This window comes from Leopardus geoffroyi, chromosome B4 (genome assembly GCF_018350155.1).
Source record: "Leopardus geoffroyi isolate Oge1 chromosome B4, O.geoffroyi_Oge1_pat1.0, whole genome shotgun sequence".
Lineage (NCBI taxonomy): Eukaryota > Metazoa > Chordata > Mammalia > Carnivora > Felidae > Leopardus > Leopardus geoffroyi.
This window is the reverse complement of record NC_059341.1, coordinates 127,199,679-127,221,180: the sequence shown is the minus strand read 5'-3', so window position 1 is coordinate 127,221,180 and position 21,502 is coordinate 127,199,679. Positions and strand designations below refer to the sequence as shown.

The window sequence follows — 21,502 nt, the reverse complement described above, 5'->3', positions numbered from 1 at the left end:
TGCCATGAGCATGATTTTCTAGAAAGGATTGTGTTGTCCTCGTTAGTGAGTGTGTGCGTTTTTAATTTTAGCTTTAACATTCTTTGTAAACATAACTTTTTGTAAAGTCTTTCTAGTTGGCATTTACCAATTATTGTTTACACTTACTATGTGACAGATACTTTGTAATTCTTTCTACTTGGCGTTTTTTTTGTCTTTATATTATTTTTCAGTCTTGTCCAGTCAGTTCATATTTTTCAGTCTTGTCTACAAAAGCATCACTAAGTATTGTCCAGTAATTCTTACAATACATTATGGTGTTTATATAACTGTTTCCCCTGCTATATTGTAAATACTTGGAGAGCACCTAATCCAGTGATTCTAAATGTGTATTTGAGTTGGATCACAAAACTCATACTCAGACATCAGTGGTTTGCACATTCCTGTGTTTTAAAGAGTTGGAAGTAGAACCCAGATCTTCTGATTATCAAATATGTATTCTTCTCCCTAAAATAGGAGTAACTTGGTATCCATGTGGAAAAAAATAAATCTGGGACCTTACCTTGAACCATAACACAAAAGTCAACTGTAGATGGATATGAAAGGTAAATCAATAATGCTTTTAAAGAATAAAATGTAGGAAAGAATCTCTATGAGATAGAGGAGGTGAAGATTTCTCAAACATTAAGATACATGCTCTCACATGCACACACACACGTATTAACTGTAAGGGGAAATTTGATTAATTTCATTAAAATTAAGAACTTCTGTTAATCAAAAATGGCAATATAAAAGTAAAAAGGCAAGCCAATATGAAGCCAGTAGGGGGAGATATTTGAAGAGCATATAACTGACAAGGGAATTGTATTAAGAATATGTAAAGGACTAAAAGTCAGTAGGAAAACTACAGATAACTCTATAGAAAAATGGGCAGGAATTTGAATTGGCATTTCACAGAAGAGTGTATTGAAAAGACATGATTTGGATAGCCTAAAGACATGGTAAAAATTGCCCAGCCAAGTTATATGTTTGGAAAATATAAGTGAAAATCACAGTTGAAACACTATACCATCTTGATTGATTAGCTAAAATTAAAAGATCTGGCAGTACAAAGTATTGATGAAAATGTGGAACAGCTGGAACTTTAATACATTGCTATTACAAGTGTGAACACTTAACACTTTGGGAAACAGGCTTTTTGTTGAATGTTTACATTACCAATAACTCAGCCATTTCATTCCTAAGTATATACTCAATAGAAATTCATGAACATTTGTAGATGAGTGCACACTACATTTATAGCAACATTATTTGTACTAGCCCCAAACTGGAAACAACCCAAATGTCCATTAACAGTAAAATGGATAAATTATGGTATACACATATGTTGGAATACCATGAAAAAGGAACTAACTGCAGCTATACAAAATGACATGGATAAAACCTACAAATATGTTTAATGAAAGAAGTCAGAAACAAAAGGATATATATACCATATGATTACATGAACTAAAGTTCAAAACCAGGCAGAACTAATTTATGGAATTAGAAATGAGGTGAGTGGTTTTCTTTGTGATTTGGGAAGGGATGGGAGTGGAGAGTTTATCTAGATTGTTGGTTATGTTCTGTTTCATGACATAAAAGTGACTAATCACTTTTTAATATTGCTTTATAATATTTCTTGTGAAATAACTTATGATTGGTATGGTTTATTGTATACTTGTTATATTTTAATTTTAAAAGCTTTTTAAAAGAGGTAGTATTGGGATAAACAATCCATTCAGTGAAGAAAGATTAGAAAGAAAGGGAAATTGTTTTTTTTAAGAGTCATGGTGAGCAGTGCCTGGGTGGCTCAGTTGGTTAAGCGGCTGACTCTTGATTTCGGGTTAGGTCGTGATCTCACGGTTTGTGAGTTTGAGCCCCATGTCAGGCTCTGTGCTCCTAAGCACGGAGCCTGCTTAGGATTCTCTCTTTCCTTCTCTCCCTGCCCTTCCCTAACTTCTTCATATATGTGTGTGTGTGCATTCTCTTGTTTTCTCAAAATAAAAACACTTTTAAAAAAGTGTAAAAAACTTAAGAAAAATGGTTTCTGACTTCCTAAGAGTATTTTCATCTGTGTGGTTAAATTTAATCAAATGCCATAAACGTAATACACTGCATGACATAAAAAAATGTTTTTTAATGTTTGTTTATATTTGAGAGAGAAAGAGAGAGACAGAGTGTGAGCAGGGAGGGACAGAGAGGGGGAGGGGCAGAGAGAGACAGGGACAGTCTGAAGCAGGCTCCAGGCTGCAGGCTGTCAGCACAAAGCCTGATATGGGGCTCGAACCCACGAACTGCAAGATTATGACCTGAGCCGTAGTCAGACGCCCAACCCACTGAGCCACCCAGGCACCCCCTGCATGACTTTTAAAGTGATAAAAATAAAAGGTGAGAACTTTTTCAAATCTAATGTAAATCTATACCTTTTGCCTTCCTCCTGCATAGTATAAGGGACCTAGAACATTTAAATTTCATTATTCCCTTATATAATTAAACTTAAAAAAAAGTTTATTTATTTTGAGAGAGAGAGAGAGCAACAGAGGGAGGAGCAGAGAGAGAGGAGAGAGAGAATCCCAAGCAGGCTTCATGCTTTCAGCTGCAGACCCCTAGGTGAGTCTTGATCCACCAACCTGTGAGATGGTGACCTAAGCTGAAATCAAGAGTCTGACAACCAACTGAACCACCCTATAATTAAACTTCTGTTCTATGTTTTAATTCTATCATTAAAAAAAAAACAATTCCACTAGGCATTATTACAATATTGTTTTGTCAAGTTTGAGTTCATTTATATTCACCCATATAGTTGCTACTTTTATTTTCCCTTTGTTGTTCTTACATATTAGACAGTCATCTGGAATCATTTCGCTTGGGCCTGAAAGGTATCATTTAGAATTTCCTTTAATGAGGTCTTTTAGAGTCAAACCCTTTTATCTTTTATCAAAATACATCGATGTATACTTGAAAGATATTTTCATGGATGTAGAATTTTAGATTCTGGGTTTTTCCCCCTAGCTTATTGAAAAATAGAATACTGTGTTCTAGTTTTATTGTTGCTATTGAGGACTATTATTGTTGCTTTGAAGGTAATTTGTCATCTACCCCTATCCTTAGGTGCTTTGAGGATTTTTCTCATTGTATTTGAAAAATTATTCTGGGGAATTTTCTGAGGCCCAGGATAAGGGTGCCTTTTTCTAGAAAGAATTTGTATTTCTCAGTGGCATTAGAGTCACTTAAACTTAAGGTTTGAACTTCAGGGACACTTTAAATTTATGGTTTGAAGTTTCTTGGACCACTCTGATGATTTTTATTTGGGCTGTAAATATGCTGTAGGGCTGGTCAGTGCTTACAACTTAATAGAGTCTTTTTTTTGTTTGTTTGCTTATTTTTTCCAGTCCTTTTCTATTTGAATGCCAGGGTATCCTCTCCACAAGGCATGGTGTGGAAGGAGGATTTTATTTCAGGTTTATTCATTCCCAAAGGAAGTATGTAGCATTTTGAAATCTTGGCTTAATGTTTTGGGTGTCTTCTTTTAGAAGAATCTTTCGTTGATCCTGAGTTTTGACTTTTGTCCCCCTTGTGTCATGAGGTGATCAAAACTGCTGTTCAGATTCTTTGGGATTAACAAATTCTTTCAGGGCAAAAGGTGATCATGTGTTCTACTTAGCTTTTGGTTTGGTAATTCCTTATTGTCTTGTCTCAACTCTTAGCTGCATTAGGATGTTTTTAATATATTAACCAATATTTTTATTTGTTTTTATTGGGAACAAGCATATAAATAAGCTAGTGCATTTCTTGAAATTACAACCCACTTACCTTTTTTTTTGTGATTTAAATGTAAGTAGCATCTGTATTTATTTTGCCCTTTTCATTCCTTATGTTGCTTACGTGTGTCTTCTCCCTTTTTGTTGTGATGAATTTAATCAGAGGTGAATTTTTTTTCCTTTCCTTTTTTTTTTAATGTTTTTTTTTTATTTTTGAGAGAGAGAGAGAGAGAGAGTGCACATGAGAGAGGGATAGAGGATCTGAAGCAGGCTTTGTGCTGGCAGCAGCAAACCCAATGCAGGGCTCGAACTCGTGAACTGTGAGATCATGACCTGAGCCAAAGTTGAACGCTCAACCAACTGAGCTGTCCAGGTGCCCCTGATTAATTTTTCTTAATTGAAATAGCTGACACATAATGTTATATTAGTTTCAGGTGTACAACAGTGATTTGACAAGTCTGTACATTATGCTGTGCTGACCACAAGTGTAGCCACCATCTGTTACCATACAACACTATTACAGTACCATTGACTATATTCCCTATGCTGCACCTTTTATCCCCATGACAGAGGTTGACTAATTTTTTTTAATATAATTTGTTGTCAAGTTAGCTAACATACAATGTATACAGTGTGCTGTTGGTTTTGGGGGTAGATTCCCACTTACATACAACACCCAGTCCTCATCCCAACAAGTGCCCTCCTGAATGCCCGTCACCCATTTTCTATTCTTCCCCACCCTGTCATCAACCCTCAGTTTGTTCTCTGAGTCTCTTATGGGTTTGCCTCCCTCTCTGTTTGAAACTGTTTTTTCCCCTTCCCTTCTCCATGGTCTTCTGTTAAGTTTCTCAAGATCCACAAATGAGTGAAAACATATTTGTCTTTTTCTGACTGACTTATTTCACTTAGCATAATAACCCTCCAGTTCTATCCATGTTGTTGCAAATGGCAGGATTTCATTAATTCTCATTGCCAAGTAGTATTCCATTGTATATATATATCACATCTTCTTTATCCATTCATCAGTTGATAGACATTTAGGCTTCTCCCATGATTTGGCTATTGTTAGAGGTTGATTAATTTTACCATCTTTTCAGAGAACTAACTTATGTGGTTATTGATCTTCTCTATTGTAGGTTTTCAATTTCATTAATATTTATTATTTTTATTCTTTTATCTTTTTCTTACTCTGACTTCTTGGGGAACATGCCTAGCCTTTTAATTTGTAGACTTTTTTCTCCTAATGTAAACATTTAGCTGTGTAAATATACCTTTAATTGCTACTATAGTTGTAGCCCACAAGTCTCTTTAATGTATGTTCATTATCATTTAGTTCAAAATATTGTCTAAATATTATTATGGTTTGTTTCATTAGTTCTTGAGTTATTTAGAAGTATTTTTTAATTTATAATATTTATAACACATGTTTCAAACGTAGAGAATTTGTCTATCTCTTTAGGGTTAATTTTTAGCTTAAATACATTAGTGTAAGAGAATATGTTCTGTATTGTTTAAATTTCTTGAAGTTTGTTTAGACTTTATTTTTTTATTTTTTACTTCTTATTTATTTTAATGCTTATTTATTTTGGGGAGAGAGAGAGAGAGAGAGAGAGAGCGTGCGCATGAGTAGGGGAGGGGCAGAGAGAGACACACAAAATCTGAAGCAGGCTCCAGGCTCCGAGCTGTCATTACAGAGCTCAACCCAGGGCTCGAACTCGGGAATGGTGAGATCATGAACTAGCCTGAAGTCAGACGCTCAGCTGACTGAGCCACCCAGGCACCTCTGGACTTTTTTTAAAGTCCCAATATATGGTCAGTTTTTAAAAAATATGTATATTACTTTTCTCTCCTTGTCTATTATAATTATTAGATGGAGGGTTTTTTTTTTTTTCTTTTCATTAGGTCATAATTGCTAATGTGTTGTCCATATCTTCTGTAATCATCTTTGGTCTGGTAGTTATCGCAAATATTATCAAAAAATTGTTGAAATGTCCCCAATTTAATCATGAGTCTCTCTTTGAAGTCCTGTCACTTTTTACTTTATACATAGGAAGTTATTAGATGAATGTTCTGGTAAATTGAGGCTTTTAGTTTTTATCATTATGAAATGTGATGGATATAGGTGTAAAATATATATATTGTTAGATAATTATTATATTTTCTTGGCAAATTGAAGTGTTCATCATTATGAACAGTGCCTTCTTTATACTGTTTTTCCTTAAAGTCCATTATGTTTGTGTTAATACAGTAGTAGCAGCTTTTTTTGTATCCTTCTGTTTTCAGTTTAGAACCTTTGGTTTTAGATGTCTATGAAAAACAACATATTTTAGGTTAATATGTCTGACAATTTTTGTTTTTATTTTATCTTATTATTAATTTAAAAACACTTTTTAATTTTTTTTGAGTTTGTTTATTTTGAGAGAGAGGGGGGAGAAGGGGCAGAGAGAGAGAGAGAGAGAGAGAGAGAGAGAGAGAGAGAATCCCAAGTAGGCTCCATGCTGTCAGCACAGAGCCCGATGTGAGGCTCAAACTGATGAACCATGAGATCATGACCTGGGCTAAAATAAAAAATCAGACACTTAATTGAGCCACCCATGTGCCCCCAATTTTTATTTCTTAATTAAAGCTTATTTACATTTGTTGTAATTACCAAGGTATTTGGATTTATATCCACCATCTCATTTTGTGGTTTTTTTTCCTGCCCGTTTTATCTTCCCTTCTTTAATATGAATTGTTGTAACTTTTTTCCAATTCTTCCTAACAGCTTTAAATGATACGTAATTTTAATTATTCTTTTAGTATTTATCTGAGAAATTACTACAGGCACATTAATCAATATCTAAAGTTAATAACTATGTCCCTTTTTAAATAATACAAGGCCCTTAAAACACCATTTTAAAGTCCAGTTCATTTCCTGACTTATACTAATTCTGTCTCTCTCTTTTTGCTTTTAAAAATATCCAAAATACATTATTCTTTGTTGTCTTATAAGGCTAGTGTTTATTTGTCTACATATTTACCACCTTCTGTGTTCTTTATTCCTCCTAGCATCTCCAGTCTTTCACTTAGAATCACTTTCTTTTATCACTAATAATATCTTTTTGATCTTACATAATGAAGGACTGCTAGTGGCACACTCAAGTTTTGTTTGTCTGAAAGTACTTTCTGTCCTTATTTACACTAGGTATAGAATTCTAGGTTGACAGTTATTTTCTTTCTGTGTATTAGAGATACAGTAGAGTCTGCCATTCCTGCTGTTATCTTATTGAGGTTATTATTATTATTTTTGTTGTTTAATTTTAAATCTTCTCTTTCTCTGATATGTTCTTCAGTTTTTCAATGATGGGTCTAGGTGTGAGTTTTTTCACATTTATTCTTCTTGATTTGTAAGCCTCTGTGAACCTGTGAATTAGTATCTTATCAGTTCTGAAAATTTCTCAGCTGTTACTTTTCAAATAGTTCTCTTATCTCATTCTCCTTTCAGAACTGTATTTGTACACTTGTTAGATGTTTTCACTGTATTCTTAACGTCTTGTTCATATTTCCCAATCTTTGTTTCTCTATTTCATTTTGTAAAATTTCTTTTTCATGTTTGAAAAAAGATTTTTTACTCCCATTTTTTACTCCCTAAACTTACTATTTTTGGTTCTTGCTTGTTTGTTTGCTTTTTTTTTTTTTTAACTTTAAACATGTCAATTTAATTATATTGGCTCTGCTTTCAAAATGTATACAAGCTCAGACCACATCTCATACCTATATATTAATCATCTTGACCAAAGCTACCACATAGAATGTTGCAGTAGTTTCCTTTTAGAATTCCCTGGTTCTTCCTTTCTTCCCTTTTATCCTGTTATGATTCTTCATAATCATAAGTAAGATTAATCCTCTCATTACATCTCAGGGTAAAAGGTGATGTCCATACAATACTTTATAAGATACTGTGTGTACTGGAACTTGATAACTTTTAAATTTAATTTCTTAGCACTTACCTTTCATTCTCTATGCTGTAGCCATACTGGTCTCTTGAGTATTCTTTTAAAGATATTATGCATATTTTTCAACTGGATTGTACATATGCTGTACCCTCTGCACAGAATGTTTTTCTTCCAGCATAGCTTGCTCCCTCATTTTCCTTCAGGCCTTTACATTAGTGTTCCATTATCACTGAGCATTTACCCCTACAGTCTTATGTAAAATAGCAGTCTCTATTCCTTTATTTTCTAAAATCATTATTCCCTCTTTATTTGTGTTATTCAGCTATTACTGTCTGACTGATTTCTTTATTATCCTAAGAGGAGAGTTTGAATAAAATAGCCTGTTGAAGCACTGAAGTCCAGCATGAAATCAACTCAGTCATTAATTAATGGTGTTAGCCTGTATTTTAGAAGCCTGCCGGGGCGCCTGGGTGGCGCAGTCGGTTAAGCGTCCGACTTCAGCCAGGTCACAATCTCGCGGTCTGTGAGTTCGAGCCCCGCGTCAGGCTCTGGGCTGATGGCTCAGAGCCTGGAGCCTGTTTCCGATTCTGTGTCTCCCTCTCTCTCTGCCCCTCCCCCGTTCATGCTCTGTCTCTCTCTGTCCCCCCCCCAAAAAATAAATAAATAGACGTTGAAAAAAAAAAAAAAAAAGAAGCCTGCCACAGGCAAAGGTTAATAATTCTGTAAAGGAAAATATCTGCAGTTTTTTTAATGCATAATGTTTGGCATGTGGTCAAAAATAACAAGGCATACTAAAAGATAAGAAATGACTGAAATCAAGAAGAAATTAATTAGCAGCAGATGCATAAGAAATCCAGATATTAATCATGTACTTTAAAACAATTATCATTAGTATTTTTAAGAAATTGGATAAAGGAGAATCTTGGAAAAGAGCTGTGCAAGTAGTCAAATAGAATATTAGAAATGAAAAAAATACAACAGCTGAAGTTGATAACTCAATGAATAGGTTGAACAGAGGATTTTATGTAGCTGAGAAAAGAATTAGTGAAACTGGAAGATAGTTCAGAAGAAAATAACCACTCTGAAGCAGACACATTAGGTTGGAAAATATACAAGAGTGTGAGAGACATATGGGTAATGGCAAAGAGGTCTAACATATTTGTATTGAAATTCCAGGAGAAGAGGAAAGAAAATCATCCAAGAGTAGCAGATCAAATGTGAAGACTATTCTAAAAGAGATTGGTCAGGCAAAAGAAAAAGTGATCCTAGATAGAAATATAGAAAGATACAAAGAGTGATAGAAACTGTTAGGACGTGGATACTGAATGAATAAATGAATACCAGATGTTCAAAGCAATATATTTTGTATATGTGTATATGTTAAATGGAGTTACTATAGTCTAAGGTCTTGCATCATTAGAGAATCAATAATAATACTAATTTATATTGGACTTTTAAGAAATTAGGGATGCATATTTTGATTTCTAGGTAACGTCTAAAAGAAGTTATGACTAACAATCTAAGAATGGAGGAAAATGGCATAATAAAAAATAATTTAAAAGAAGGCAAGAAAGGAAGCATAGAACAAGTTGAACAAATATTAAGAAGGTAAATTTAAACTTATGTATGTCAGTAATTCTATTAATTGTAAACAGACCACATTTTCCAATTAACAAAGATTGTTTGAATTAGAAAATAAAACTAACTATGAGAGTGAGCTATGAAATTTCTGTTTTTGGAAGTCAAACCAGTATGATATTAGCAATTTCATGTGGTTCAACCTAAAATACACTGCTTATAAGAAATACACTTTAAATATGGAGATTAAAATGGACTGAAGTTAAAAAAGCATGGTAAAAGATATGCCCTTGCATACACTAATAGAAAGCTGGTATGGTGTTACTAAGATCAGATAAAGTAGAATTTAAAGCAAGAAGCATTTTTATTATAAATAAAGAGGGATATTTCATGGTTATTAAAATGGTCAGTCCTCTAGGAAGATATAACAGGTCTAAATTTTATGTGTAAAATGTGCTGTCAAAATACAAAAAGCCAAAACTGATAAAACTAAAAAAAGAAATAAACTCATAATCTCAGAGGGAAATATAAATACAGTTCTTTTAGTAACTAATAGAACAAGCAGACCAAAAATCAGTAGTTGTAAAAGATTGGAACAAAACAAAAGATTGGAACTGTGTGATTAACAGCCTTGACTTAATTCACATGGAGCATTTTTTCCAACACCTACAGGATGCACATTCTTTTCAAGTGCACATTGAAATGTAACAAAATTAATTGTATCCTGGGTTATAAACCAAGTCTTGTATTTCAGAACATTGAAATAGCAGAGAATGTGTTTTTAATCACAATGAAATAAGGTAGGAATTAACAAAAACAAAAATAGAAAACCCCCAAGCGCTGATAATTAAGCAATATTCTTACAAATAATTTATGGGCCAAACAGGAAATTAGTGGAAATTTGAAAACGTTTTGAACTAATGGCATAGGACAATGGCAATGGCATGTTAAAATTTGTGGAATACAGCTACAGTGGTGCTTAGATTGGCATTTATGGCCCTAAAAGCCAATATAATTATATTATTAATAATTAATAAGAACAAAACTGAAAAATCTTTTATGTCCAAAAAGTTGAAAAAATCCGAGAAAATAAACTGAAATAAAGTGAAAGAAAATAAATATAAACAAAAAAATTGAAACTGCATGCTTTATTTCCATCCCTTGAAACAAGCAGAAGAAAACAAACAACAAAATCCCCAAATCCTCTTCATCCTGTATTCACATCTCAATAAATAGGAATTTCATCCTGGCATGTATTCTGAATTTGGAATCAACTTCTCTCTTTTGTCTATAACTTAAGTTTAATCTGTCAAGTGATCAAATGGGGTTTACCTCAAAAATATATCCAGAATTTTAGTCACTTCTCATCTTCATTGATTACAGTCTGGCCTAAACCATCACCATCTCTTACCTGGATAACTGCTATAATTTCTTAATTGATTCCTCTGTCCCCACTCTACCCAGCTCCTCACACAGTAGTCAAAGTGGCCTTGTAAAACTTTGTCACTCTTCTCATAACTTTTCAAGTCACTTTCCATTTCTCTAAGCATGTAAGACAAAGAAAGCCCTTACAATGGCCAAGGAGTCCCTAAATAATTAGCTTACCTGGTCTTATTTTTTGCCTTCTCCTTGTCCCTTACCTTGCTGCAACCACACCGGCCATGTCTGTTTTCCTCAGACTTGCCATTGAATATTTGGGCCTTTGTGCTTGCCTTTCCTTTCCCCAAATATCCACATGGCTTACTGTCTTACTTCAGAACTCTGCTAAGTATTACCTTATTAATGAAGTCTTTGTAAATCAGCCCATGAAACAGCAATCCCCATTCCCCATACTTGGCACGCCCTACTTTGTATTTTTCTCTGTAATGTATGCTTGGCACTCACGTATTGTTAAATAAATAAGTGCATGGATGGAACTATTGAAGTGGTTATTACCATAGTGGAGAGGTGGAAATAATATTGATGTGGGAAAGAACTTTCCAAATGTATTTATTTCAAGATATGATGCTCTGACTCATCCATTTTGTTTTTATTTTGAAATAATTTTAGACTTAGAGTTGCAAAAATAATACAAAGGTTTACTATATAACCTTCACCCAGTATCTGTTAATCTTAACACCTTACATAACCATAGTACAATTAAGAAATTAGTATTGGTACATTACTGTTAACTAAACTATAGACTTTATTTGTATTTCACCACTTTTTCCACTAATGTTTTCTGTCCCAGAGTCCAGTCCAGAATTCCATACTATATTTAGTTGTCCTGTCTCTTTAGTTTCCTTTACCCAGTGACAATTTTTCAGTCTTCATTTATCTTTCATGACCTTGAGACTTAAAAGCAATTAGGCCATCATTTTGTAGAATGTCCCTTAATTTCGAATTCTCTGATGTTTTCTCATGATTAGATTGAGGTTATGTATATTTGAAAAATACCAGAGGTAATTTGGATTTCTCATATCAGGAGAGACATGGTATCAGTATGTCTTATTTCTGGTGATATTAATCTTGATCATGTAGTTAAGCCAGTGTCTGCCCAATTTCTCCGTTGTAAAATTACTTTTTTCTCTGTAATTAATATTTGGGAGGAGGTAACTTTGAAGCTATGTAAATATTCTTTCTCACACTTTCAGGCATTAATTTTAGTATTTATCAATGGATCTAGCCTGAAGCAGTTGTTATGTGATATTCTAATCATGACTTTTCATTCCTTCTGTACTTATTAGTTGGAATTCTTATGTAATGAAGAGTTGTTCCTTCTTCCCCATTTATTTAATTATTCAATAATTTATTTATAAAAGAATGCACTCATGAGTATTTGTTATATACTTTGGGTTATAAGTCTATTACTATCACTATTTATTTTATTGTCCAACTTTGGTACACATCCTATTTTTTCAACATGCACCCATTTGATTTCTTTTTTTATTTTATTTTATTTTTAATTTTTTAAAATTTACATCCAAATTAGTTAGCATATAGTGAAACAATGATTTCAGGAGTAGATTCCTTAATGCCCCTTATCCATTTAGCCCATCCCCCCTCCCACAACCCCTCCAGTAACCCTCAGTTCTCCATATTTATGAATCTCTTCTGTTTTGTCCCCCTCCCTGTATTTATATTATTTTTGTTTCCCTTCCCTTATGTTCATCTGTTTTTCTCTTAAAGTTATCATATGAGTGAAGTCATATATTTTTGTCTTTCTCTGACTAATTTCACTTAGCATAATACCCTCCACGTCCATCCACATAGTTGCAAATGGCAAGATTTCATTCTTTTTGATTGCTGGGTAATATTCCATTATATATATATATACCAAATGTTCTTTATCCATTCATCCATTGATGGACATTTGGGCTCTTTCCATACTTTGGCTATTGTTGATAGTGCTGCTATAAACATGGGGGTGCATGTGTCCCTTTGAAACAGCACCCCTGTATCCTGTGGATAAATGCCTAGTAGTGCAATTGCTGGGTCGTAGAGTAGTTCTATTTTTTAGTTTTTTGAGGAACCTCCATACTGTTTTCCAGAGTGGGTGTACCAGCTTGCATTCCCAGCACCCATTTGATTTCTATTGAGTATTTGCCTACTTTCTGGCATCATGAGATGGTGCAGCTCATCTTGTATTTTCCTTGCTCAGCTCTGGAAGCAGCCATTGCTCTGTGGAACCCTAGTTCTTTATTGGAGAAGGATGTTTAGAAACGAAGATCTGGGTGCATGTTTCGTCTTTGATAGTCTTTTTTTCTCTGCTGGCACTTTTTTTTTTTCCATAGTCCTCTCACTGTGAAAACCTCTGAAAAACTTGAATTATATCTAGAATGAAATTAGTAGTATTAGGAGAAGAGAACATTCTGGTAGGAATATCAGAAAGCCAGTAGTATATGTAGCTCTGTCATTTGCTTTTGTACATGTGTTGAACAGATTTTATTTGGTTTCATCTTAATCCTCTAAAGCCCAGAAGTAGATTTTAAGTGTGATTTTTGGCCTATCCTCATGGTGTCACAATGCAGTGTTTTCTAAAAATACACATGAAATAGTAAGAGTCCTAGATTTCAGATACCTGTATGTGATTTGGGGATTTAGGGATGCATAAATTACAGAGCCTTATGCTAGTGTAAGTCAACCTCAGAAGTTCAAAAATATTTCAGGTAAAAACCAATTTAAACTGCTGTCACAAAGTTCTAGGATAGGTACTATAAGACCCAGATCAGTCATATTCTTTGTAAAACTTTAGGGGATATTTCTCAGCCTTATTGCCTTCCTTTTATGTGTCCTTTAACAATAAGGACTTAAATAATACAGTATATTAATTACTATAATAATAAATTTGCATATCTTCTTATTATTAAACTTGGAGGCTCTGAGGACTAGAATTCTGGATTTATTTTTTGTGTCATATGTAGATGTCCAAATGTCAGTTGTATAAATGAAAGACTATACTTCAGAATATGTGGTTCTACATTTTATTAGGTTGGTGATAATTAACTCTCAAATATCTCTAAAAAGAGTAAAAGTTAATGTGAATCTAAATTAGTTTCTTTACCAAATAAGAAATGGTAATATACTTTGGGTTCATTTAGTTTTACTTCATACATTTCTCTAAGCATAGAACAAGTTCTGTATATATTTATATAGCATGTGTATAGCTTATAACCCACTTATTAGTAATTAAATTAAACTGACCCTTTTTTGTTACTGAAAACTTAGGATTCTTAAATTTTGGTTGGATTGTTTCTTCCTACCTCCTTCTCTCCCTTATTTTGACCCTCTTACCATCCTATCCCCCACTCCATCTCTCTTTATCTCTTGCTCCTCTGTGCCATCATTCTTCACTTTTTTGTCCCATATATTATTGGCTTCTATCATGTGTCCTTACTTCTTTACTCCATGTGTCATTGCATCATTATTCCATTTATCTGTCCTTCCTCCCCCTTTCCTCCCATCAGTCAATCTATCCATCCTTCCTTCTAGGAAAGTATACATTTGTCCCTTGCTTCTATCTCTCCAGACTTCATTCCATCTTTTTTCTTTTTCCTTTTCTCTCCAGCCTTCTTTCTGCCCTTCTGTCATTCCTTCTGTTCATTCAAAGTGAAGGTCCTTTTTTCCACTGTTTTTCTTTTCCTTTATGTAGTCTTTTGACTACCATTTGTGTGCTGATGACTTCCATTATTATATTTTCAACCCCTACTTCTACCTTGAACTCCAGACTTAGTAATCCCATTTCCTTTGCTGTATTATCTCTTAAATTTCTATTCAGATTCCAATTGTTCATATCATTTTCACCATTATTACCACTCTTATCTATGCCACCATCATCTCTTTTCTAGAGAAGTATAGTAGCCTCCTAAGTGGTCTCCTGTTTCTGCCCGTTGCCTGATTACCCATTTCCTACCCAGAAGTCCAGGTGATTATTTTAAAAGTTAAATCACATCGTGTCCCAACCTCTGCTTAAAACTGTTCAAAAGATTCCTATCTAATTCAGAGTGCAAGTTAAAGTCTCTATGTGATTTGACATCTAGTGCATCCTTAATACCATTTTCTTATTATTATTTCCCCTCAATGATTAGGCTCCAAGCATATTTTTTGTTCCTCAAACATGAGACCTGATGTGTCTGAGCCTTTACCCTCTATGGATAGTCTCCTTTTTCAAATATCTGTATAGGTCATTTACTCTCTTAAGTGTTTCTCTATGCACACATGACATCTTTGTTCTTTCATACAAAAAAATAAATTTAATGAATGCAGTGAGCAAAGGAGGCAAAAACTCCACTCTTGTAGAACTTACATCTAGATGGGAATGGGAGACAAGTAATAAATATAAAAATGATATATATTAGTATGTAAGAGATGGCACATGTTAAAAAGAAAAATATAGCAAGAAAGGGGTTCTGGATTACTAGGGGCAGAAGTGAGGGGAGGTCAATTTTATTAGTCAGGGCATCACTTCAGACGTGACCTTTGAACTCAAAGACCTGAAGAAAGTGAGGAATTGAACCATGTAGATACATGAGGGAAGTGTATTCTAGGTGGTAAGAATAGCCTATGCAAAGGCACTGAGGTAGGAGCCTTTCTGTCATATCCATGGGATCCCAAAGAACATCTGTATCTAGAACAAAGGAAAGGAAAGGGGGGGACTAGTAGGAGATGGAGTTAGAGAGAAAACTATTGCCCATGTTCATCCTGTGGAGCCTAGAAGGTCATTTTAAGGACTTCTTTTTTTCAATGGGATGGGAAGTCATTGCAGTTAGAGGGTTTTTTCATGACTACTTGAATGAAGTAGTAAGTGAATGAAGTGTTTGAATGAAGACTGGGGGGCTGTGGGGACAAGTATGGAAACTGTGAGATCAGATAGAAAGCCACTGTAATAATCTAGGTCAGAAATGATGGAGGATTGAACCAGAGTGGTAGTGTAAATGTAGTGAAAAGTAGTCATATTCTGGATGTATTTTGGAGGTACATCTGATAAGATTTGCTGAAGCTTTACATGTGGACTATGAAAGAAAATGGAGTCAAGGACAACATGGTACTGCTCACCAATATCCAATTCACCTTACCTGGGCATATGAGACATTTCACTTTATATCTCCCTTTGCTGTTTGGGGAGCCACATAACTAGTTACAGACAATGAATTGTATAAGGACATGCTTGGCCGAGGCAGGGTAGAGCCCCTATATGCTTCGCTGGTTCTTCTCTTGCTATGAAGGAGGCCTTGTGTTGAAATTATAGGGCCCGCAAGATTAAAGGAACTGGAATGGTAAATAAAGTCACTATTTAGAGGATAGCTGCCTGGAGTTGCAGTGAACTTTTTTTTGGTAAAGCTACTGATTTGAGGGTTGTTTGCTACCCAACATAAGCATATCCTATTCTGACCAATCAGGTGACACTTTGGCCTGAGTAACTTGAAGGATGGAATCATCACTAACTAAAATTGGGAGACTGTGTGAAGTGAGGGGATTTTCTTTTTCCTTTTTTCTTTCTTTCTTTCTTTCTTTCTTTCTTTCTTTCAGAGAGAGAGAGAGAGAGCGAGCGAGCATGAGCCCAGGGGAAAGAGTTGGGGGGTTGGGGGGAGAGAGAGAGGGAGAGAGAATGAATCTTAAGCAGGCTCCACACTCAGATGAATCCTGCCGTGGGGCTCGATCCCACCACCGTGAGATCAGGAGGTAGACATTCAACCAACTGAGCCACCCAGGCACCCAGGTTTATGGGGATTTTCAAAGGAAGATATTGAATAGGCTGTAGGATATAAAAAAAGAAAAATCCTGTGACCAATCTATATGAAATCAAACTCTCCTCCACTATCCCTCTACTCTATTTTAGTTTTTCTCCATAGAAGTTGTCACAATTGAAATACAGTACAGTGGTCCAAGAGCTTAGAATCTGGAGCCAGGCAGGCTGAATGTTGTGTTTTTTTTTTTAATTTTTTTTTTAATGTTTATTCTTGAGAGAGAGAGAGAGAGAGAGACAGACAGAGCATGAGTGGGGGAGGGGCAGAGAGAGAGAGAGAGAGAGAGAGAGAGAGAGGGAGGAAGGGAGACACAGAATCTGAAGCAGGCTCCAGGCTCTGAGCGGTCAGCACAGAGCCCGACGCAGGGCTCGAACCCATGAACCGTGAGATCATGACCTGAGCTGAAGTCAGATGCTTAATCAACTGAACCACCCAGGTGCCCCTGAATGGGTTTTAAATCTTAGTTTTGCTACTTTTCTTTTCATGGGTTTTGGGAAAATTACTTAACAGCTCTATGCCTCAATTTCCTTATTTGTAAAAACCTATATCAAAATGTTGTGTATGTGTGCATCTAAGTGCTTAGAGCAACATCTGATAACACACCTTCTGAATGTTTGTAGCTATTATCATCATCATCATCATCATCATCATCATCATCCTGAAAACTCATGAGACTAGGCACTTAATTTTGTTTTCTTCTGTATCCTAGGGACCACAACAATGTTAGAAGACTTTCAACAAGTTTTTAGATGGATAGATGAGATGGATGGATAGATTGTGTTAGGTGACTATCACTTTTTGCAGTAATGTCACTGTGGGAAAGATCTTGACCATTGGCCAAAGTGTAGACCTGTATGACATATGCTAGGTCATAGATTTAGAAAAAAAAAAGGAATTTTTTTTAGCATTATTAGTCTTCCCCCCAACATATGAAAATTGAAATTTTATTAAGTGAAAACTGAAATTTTATTAACTTTTCCCCAGCTTTATTGGGATATAACTGTGACATAAAACTTGTCTTTTTCTGAAGGAGAAAAATTTCAAATAGTACTATTAAGACTACAGAAAAGAATTATACATAGATCTGGGACAGCATGCTTTTGACCACATGTTGGACAGATTTTTTGTAGTTGTATGTAAATCCTTTAAAGCCCACAAGTACATCTTATCCTAATTGTGTTCTAACCTGGCAAAGTCTCAATGCAGTGGTTTCTAAAATTAGACAAGGAATAATAAGAGTTCTAAATTATAAATAGCTTTGTGTGATATTTGAGTTCGGAGAGGCATAAGTTACACAGATTGTATTAGTGTAAATTGATTCTAGGAATTAAGTGAGTTAAGCCCTATTATTACTTCAAATAATGTTTCTGTATATTTCTTTTTTTTATATTGATAGTATTGATACTCCTATCATCTGTAAATAATCATGCTTTTGTTTCTCCCCCCCGCCCCCCAGCCTTATACCTTTTATCTCTTGCTCTTTTACTTCACTAGTTAGGTTTCCTAGCCAGGTTGAATAGAAGCGATGATAGCAGACCTCCTTTTCTTCTTCCCAATCTAAAAGAAGTGCTTCCAACATTTTACTATTAAATATGTTTTCTGTAAGTATTTTTTTGGATGCCCTCATTCACGTTAAGGGTGTTACCTTCTAGTCCCAGTTTACTGAGGGTAAATGGAAATTGAATTTAGTGACTATTCTTTCCACATCTGTTCAATTAGTAATACGATTTTTTTCTTTTATTCTGTGAATGAGGTGAATTGCACTAACCAATTTTTAATATTAAACTAATCACCTGTCTGAAGATAAGCCCAACTTGATTGTGATGTATATTTTTTATATTTTGCTGGATTTGGTTTGCTGATATAATGTGCTTAATATGCTTGTGAGTGAGATTAGTTTATAATTTTCCTTTTGTTTTTTGTTTTGTTTAAATTTTTATTAATGTTTATTCATTTTTGAGAGAGCGCAAGTGTGGTGTGGCAGAGAGAGAGGGAGACAGAATCTGAAGCCGGCTCCAGGCTCTGAGCTATCAGCACAGAGCCCAATGCAGGGCTCAAACTCATGAACCATGAGATCATGACCTGAGCCAAAGTTGGATGCTTAACCGACTGAGCCACCCAGGCGCCCCTGTAATTTTCGTTTTGTACTGTCTTTGTCCAGTTTTGCTGTTAAGGTAAATTTAACTTCATAAAATGAGTCAAAGAGTATTCCTTTTTTGTCTGTCTGTTGTATGAGATTGGACTCCTCTATAAAATTAGAGTTATATATTCCTTGAAAGTTTAGTAAAATTTTTCTGTAAAACTGACTGGCTCTTATGCCTTGCTTGTAAGATTTTTAACCACTGATTCAGTTTTTAGTGGCTATAGAACTATTCATGTTCTGTTTTTGCTTTTGAGTCAGCTTTGGTAAGTTTTAAATTTCTTCTTGAGTCAGTTTTAGTGAGGAATTTATCCATTTCATCTAAGTGTTTAATTTATTGGCATAAATTTGTTCATATTATCTAATTTTCTGTTTAATTCTGGCAGTATCTGAGATTATATCTCCTTCTTTGTTCTTAATATTGCTTATTTTGCCTTCTCCCCTTTTCCCCCTTAATTATCTCTTCAAATAATAAATTTTGGCTTTGTTTTATTATGCATTTGTATTCTGTTCACAAATTATGTTATTTCTTTCTATTTCTTTTTTTCTTTTTTTTAGGATTTATTCTGTTTTGCTAACTCAATTTCAAGTCTTCTAATAAAGCATTTAAGCCTATACATTTTCTTCTAATACCACTTTTTTTGTTTTGCATTCTTCACATTCTAGATATATTTTCTTCATTATCATTCAGTTCTAGGTATTTTCTAAAATCCATTATGATGTTCTTTGTCCCATAAATTGTTTAGAAAAGTGTTTTTTAAATTTCAAGATATAAGAAAGTTACCAATTGTTTTAAATTTAAGTATGGTGTTATAACCTAGTATAAGGCCATTTTTTCATAAATAAGCCGCGTACACTTGAATATATATTCTTTCCTTATTAGGTATAATTGTATTCTGGCTGCTGTATATACTATGTCTTTGGTTTTGTGTGGTTTCAGTAGGATGTGTCTAGATGTAGATCTGCTGTCTCTGTTTCTTAACTCTCCCTCTCTATATCTCTGCCCATTTCTATCTGTTCTTTATTTCTATCTTTACTTCCCCCACCATCTCTGTCCTACTCCACTCTCCTAACCCATGTCCCTCTCTTTCTTATCTGATTTGGGATTTATGACCTGCTTGAATTGGTACTTGTAGAAATTCCACATAATTCTCAGTCATCTTCAGGCCTCTCATTCTGCAACTCACATTAAGTTCTTGTTTCTTTGAGTATTTTGTGATTATTTGATTAAGTTTTGATGGAACTTTTTTTGTGTGTGGAAATTGAGGCATGGGTTTGAATCTAGAGAGGATTTGTAATTTCTTTTAACAGTTATTTCAGATCACAACCAATCTGGGACCCCTTTAAATTTTTTTTTTTTCAACGTTTATTTATTTTTGGGACAGAGAGAGACAGAGCATGAGCGGGGGAGGGGCAGAGAGAGAGGGAGACACAGAATCGGAAACAGGCTCCAGGCTCTGAGCCATCAGCCCAGAGCCCGATGCGGGGCTCGAACTCCCGGACCGCGAGATCGTGACCTGGCTGAAGTCGGACGCTCAACCGACTGCGCCACCCAGGCGCCCCAATCTGGGACCCCTTTAAATGCAATGATATGCTTGAGGTGTTTAGGGCTACTTAAACTCCATGAATTGGCATTGAGATTATACTTTTGGGGAGGAGGGGAACACAAGTTTTGTTTTTTTATTTTTTTTAAAATTTTTTTTTTTTTTCAACGTTTATTTATTTTTGGGACAGAGAGAGACAGAGCATGAACGGGGGAGGGGCAGAGAGAGAGGGAGACACAGAATCGGAAACAGGCTCCAGGCTCTGAGCCATCAGCCCAGAGCCCGACGCGGGGCTCGAACTCACGGACCGCGAGATCGTGACCTGGCTGAAGTCGGACGCTTAACCGACTGCGCCACCCAGGCGCCCCAAGTTTTGTTTTTTTAAAATAAGTTTTAAAAAATAATTTTAGATGTATAGAAAATATACAAAGGTAGTACAGAGTTCCTATGTTTCTGTACCCAGTTCCCCCTAATATTAACATCTTATACGCTATCTTATAAGTGCTAACTAAACTCGACATTATTCAAATTTCCACTAATTTTTTTTTCTATTCCAGAATCTGTTCCAAGATACTACACAGACATTCAGTTGTATGTCTCCTTAGTCTATCCTTTGTGACAGTTTCTCAGGTTTTTCTTGTTGTTGTTTTTTTCTTGATGACCTTTATGATTTTTGAGCACTGGTTATTTATTTTGTTAACTGGCCTTCAGTTTAGGTTTGTCTGATGTTTTTCTCATGATTAGACTGGGGTATGGGTTTTGTAAAAAAATTCCACAGTGTTAAAATGTTTTTCTTATCACGTCATGTCAGGATGTACAGGATATCGACCTGATGTGATGTTTACTCTGATTATGTGGTTAAGGTGGTGCTTGCCAGGTTTCTCCACTGTAAAGTTACAGTTTTATCCCTTTCCATTCAGGAATGGGAGATTTTGTTTTCTCTCAACCCAGACTGAGCAGAGATAGTCAAGTTTCCTTGTTGCCCTATGCTGTAACTTGAGCTTTATGTCTTATTTATTTATTTTTTATTTTTATTATTACTATTTTTAATCTATATTTATTTTTGGGAGAGAGACAGAGTGTGAGCAGGGGAGGAGCAGAGAGAGAGGGAGACACCTAATCCGAAGCAGGCTCCAGGCCTTGAGCTGTCAGCACAGAGCCTGACGTGGGCCTCGGACTCATGAACTGTGAGATCTAGACCTGAGACTAAGTCGGATGCTCAACCGACTGAGCCACCCAGGTGCCCCTATGTCTTATTTATATTTGAACTATGGGTGGAGCTTTTTGAAGCCCAGAT

General features: G+C 35.1%; 1 protein-coding gene across 2 annotated transcripts in view; it reads left to right on the top strand.

The window, feature by feature from the left end:
* CRY1 (cryptochrome circadian regulator 1) overlaps positions 1-21,502 on the top strand; it is a 95,130-nt gene that overhangs the window by 29,756 nt on the left and 43,872 nt on the right. Inside the window, exon 2 of one of the 2 annotated variants that reach the window (XM_045465416.1) lies at positions 9,206-9,325. The exons of the other annotated variant lie outside the window; for it this stretch is intronic. Coding sequence (XP_045321372.1) covers positions 9,225-9,325 — 101 coding nt within the window. The 5' untranslated portion in view covers positions 9,206-9,224. The remainder of the gene's footprint in view (positions 1-9,205; positions 9,326-21,502) is intronic. 2 annotated transcript variants of the gene reach the window in all.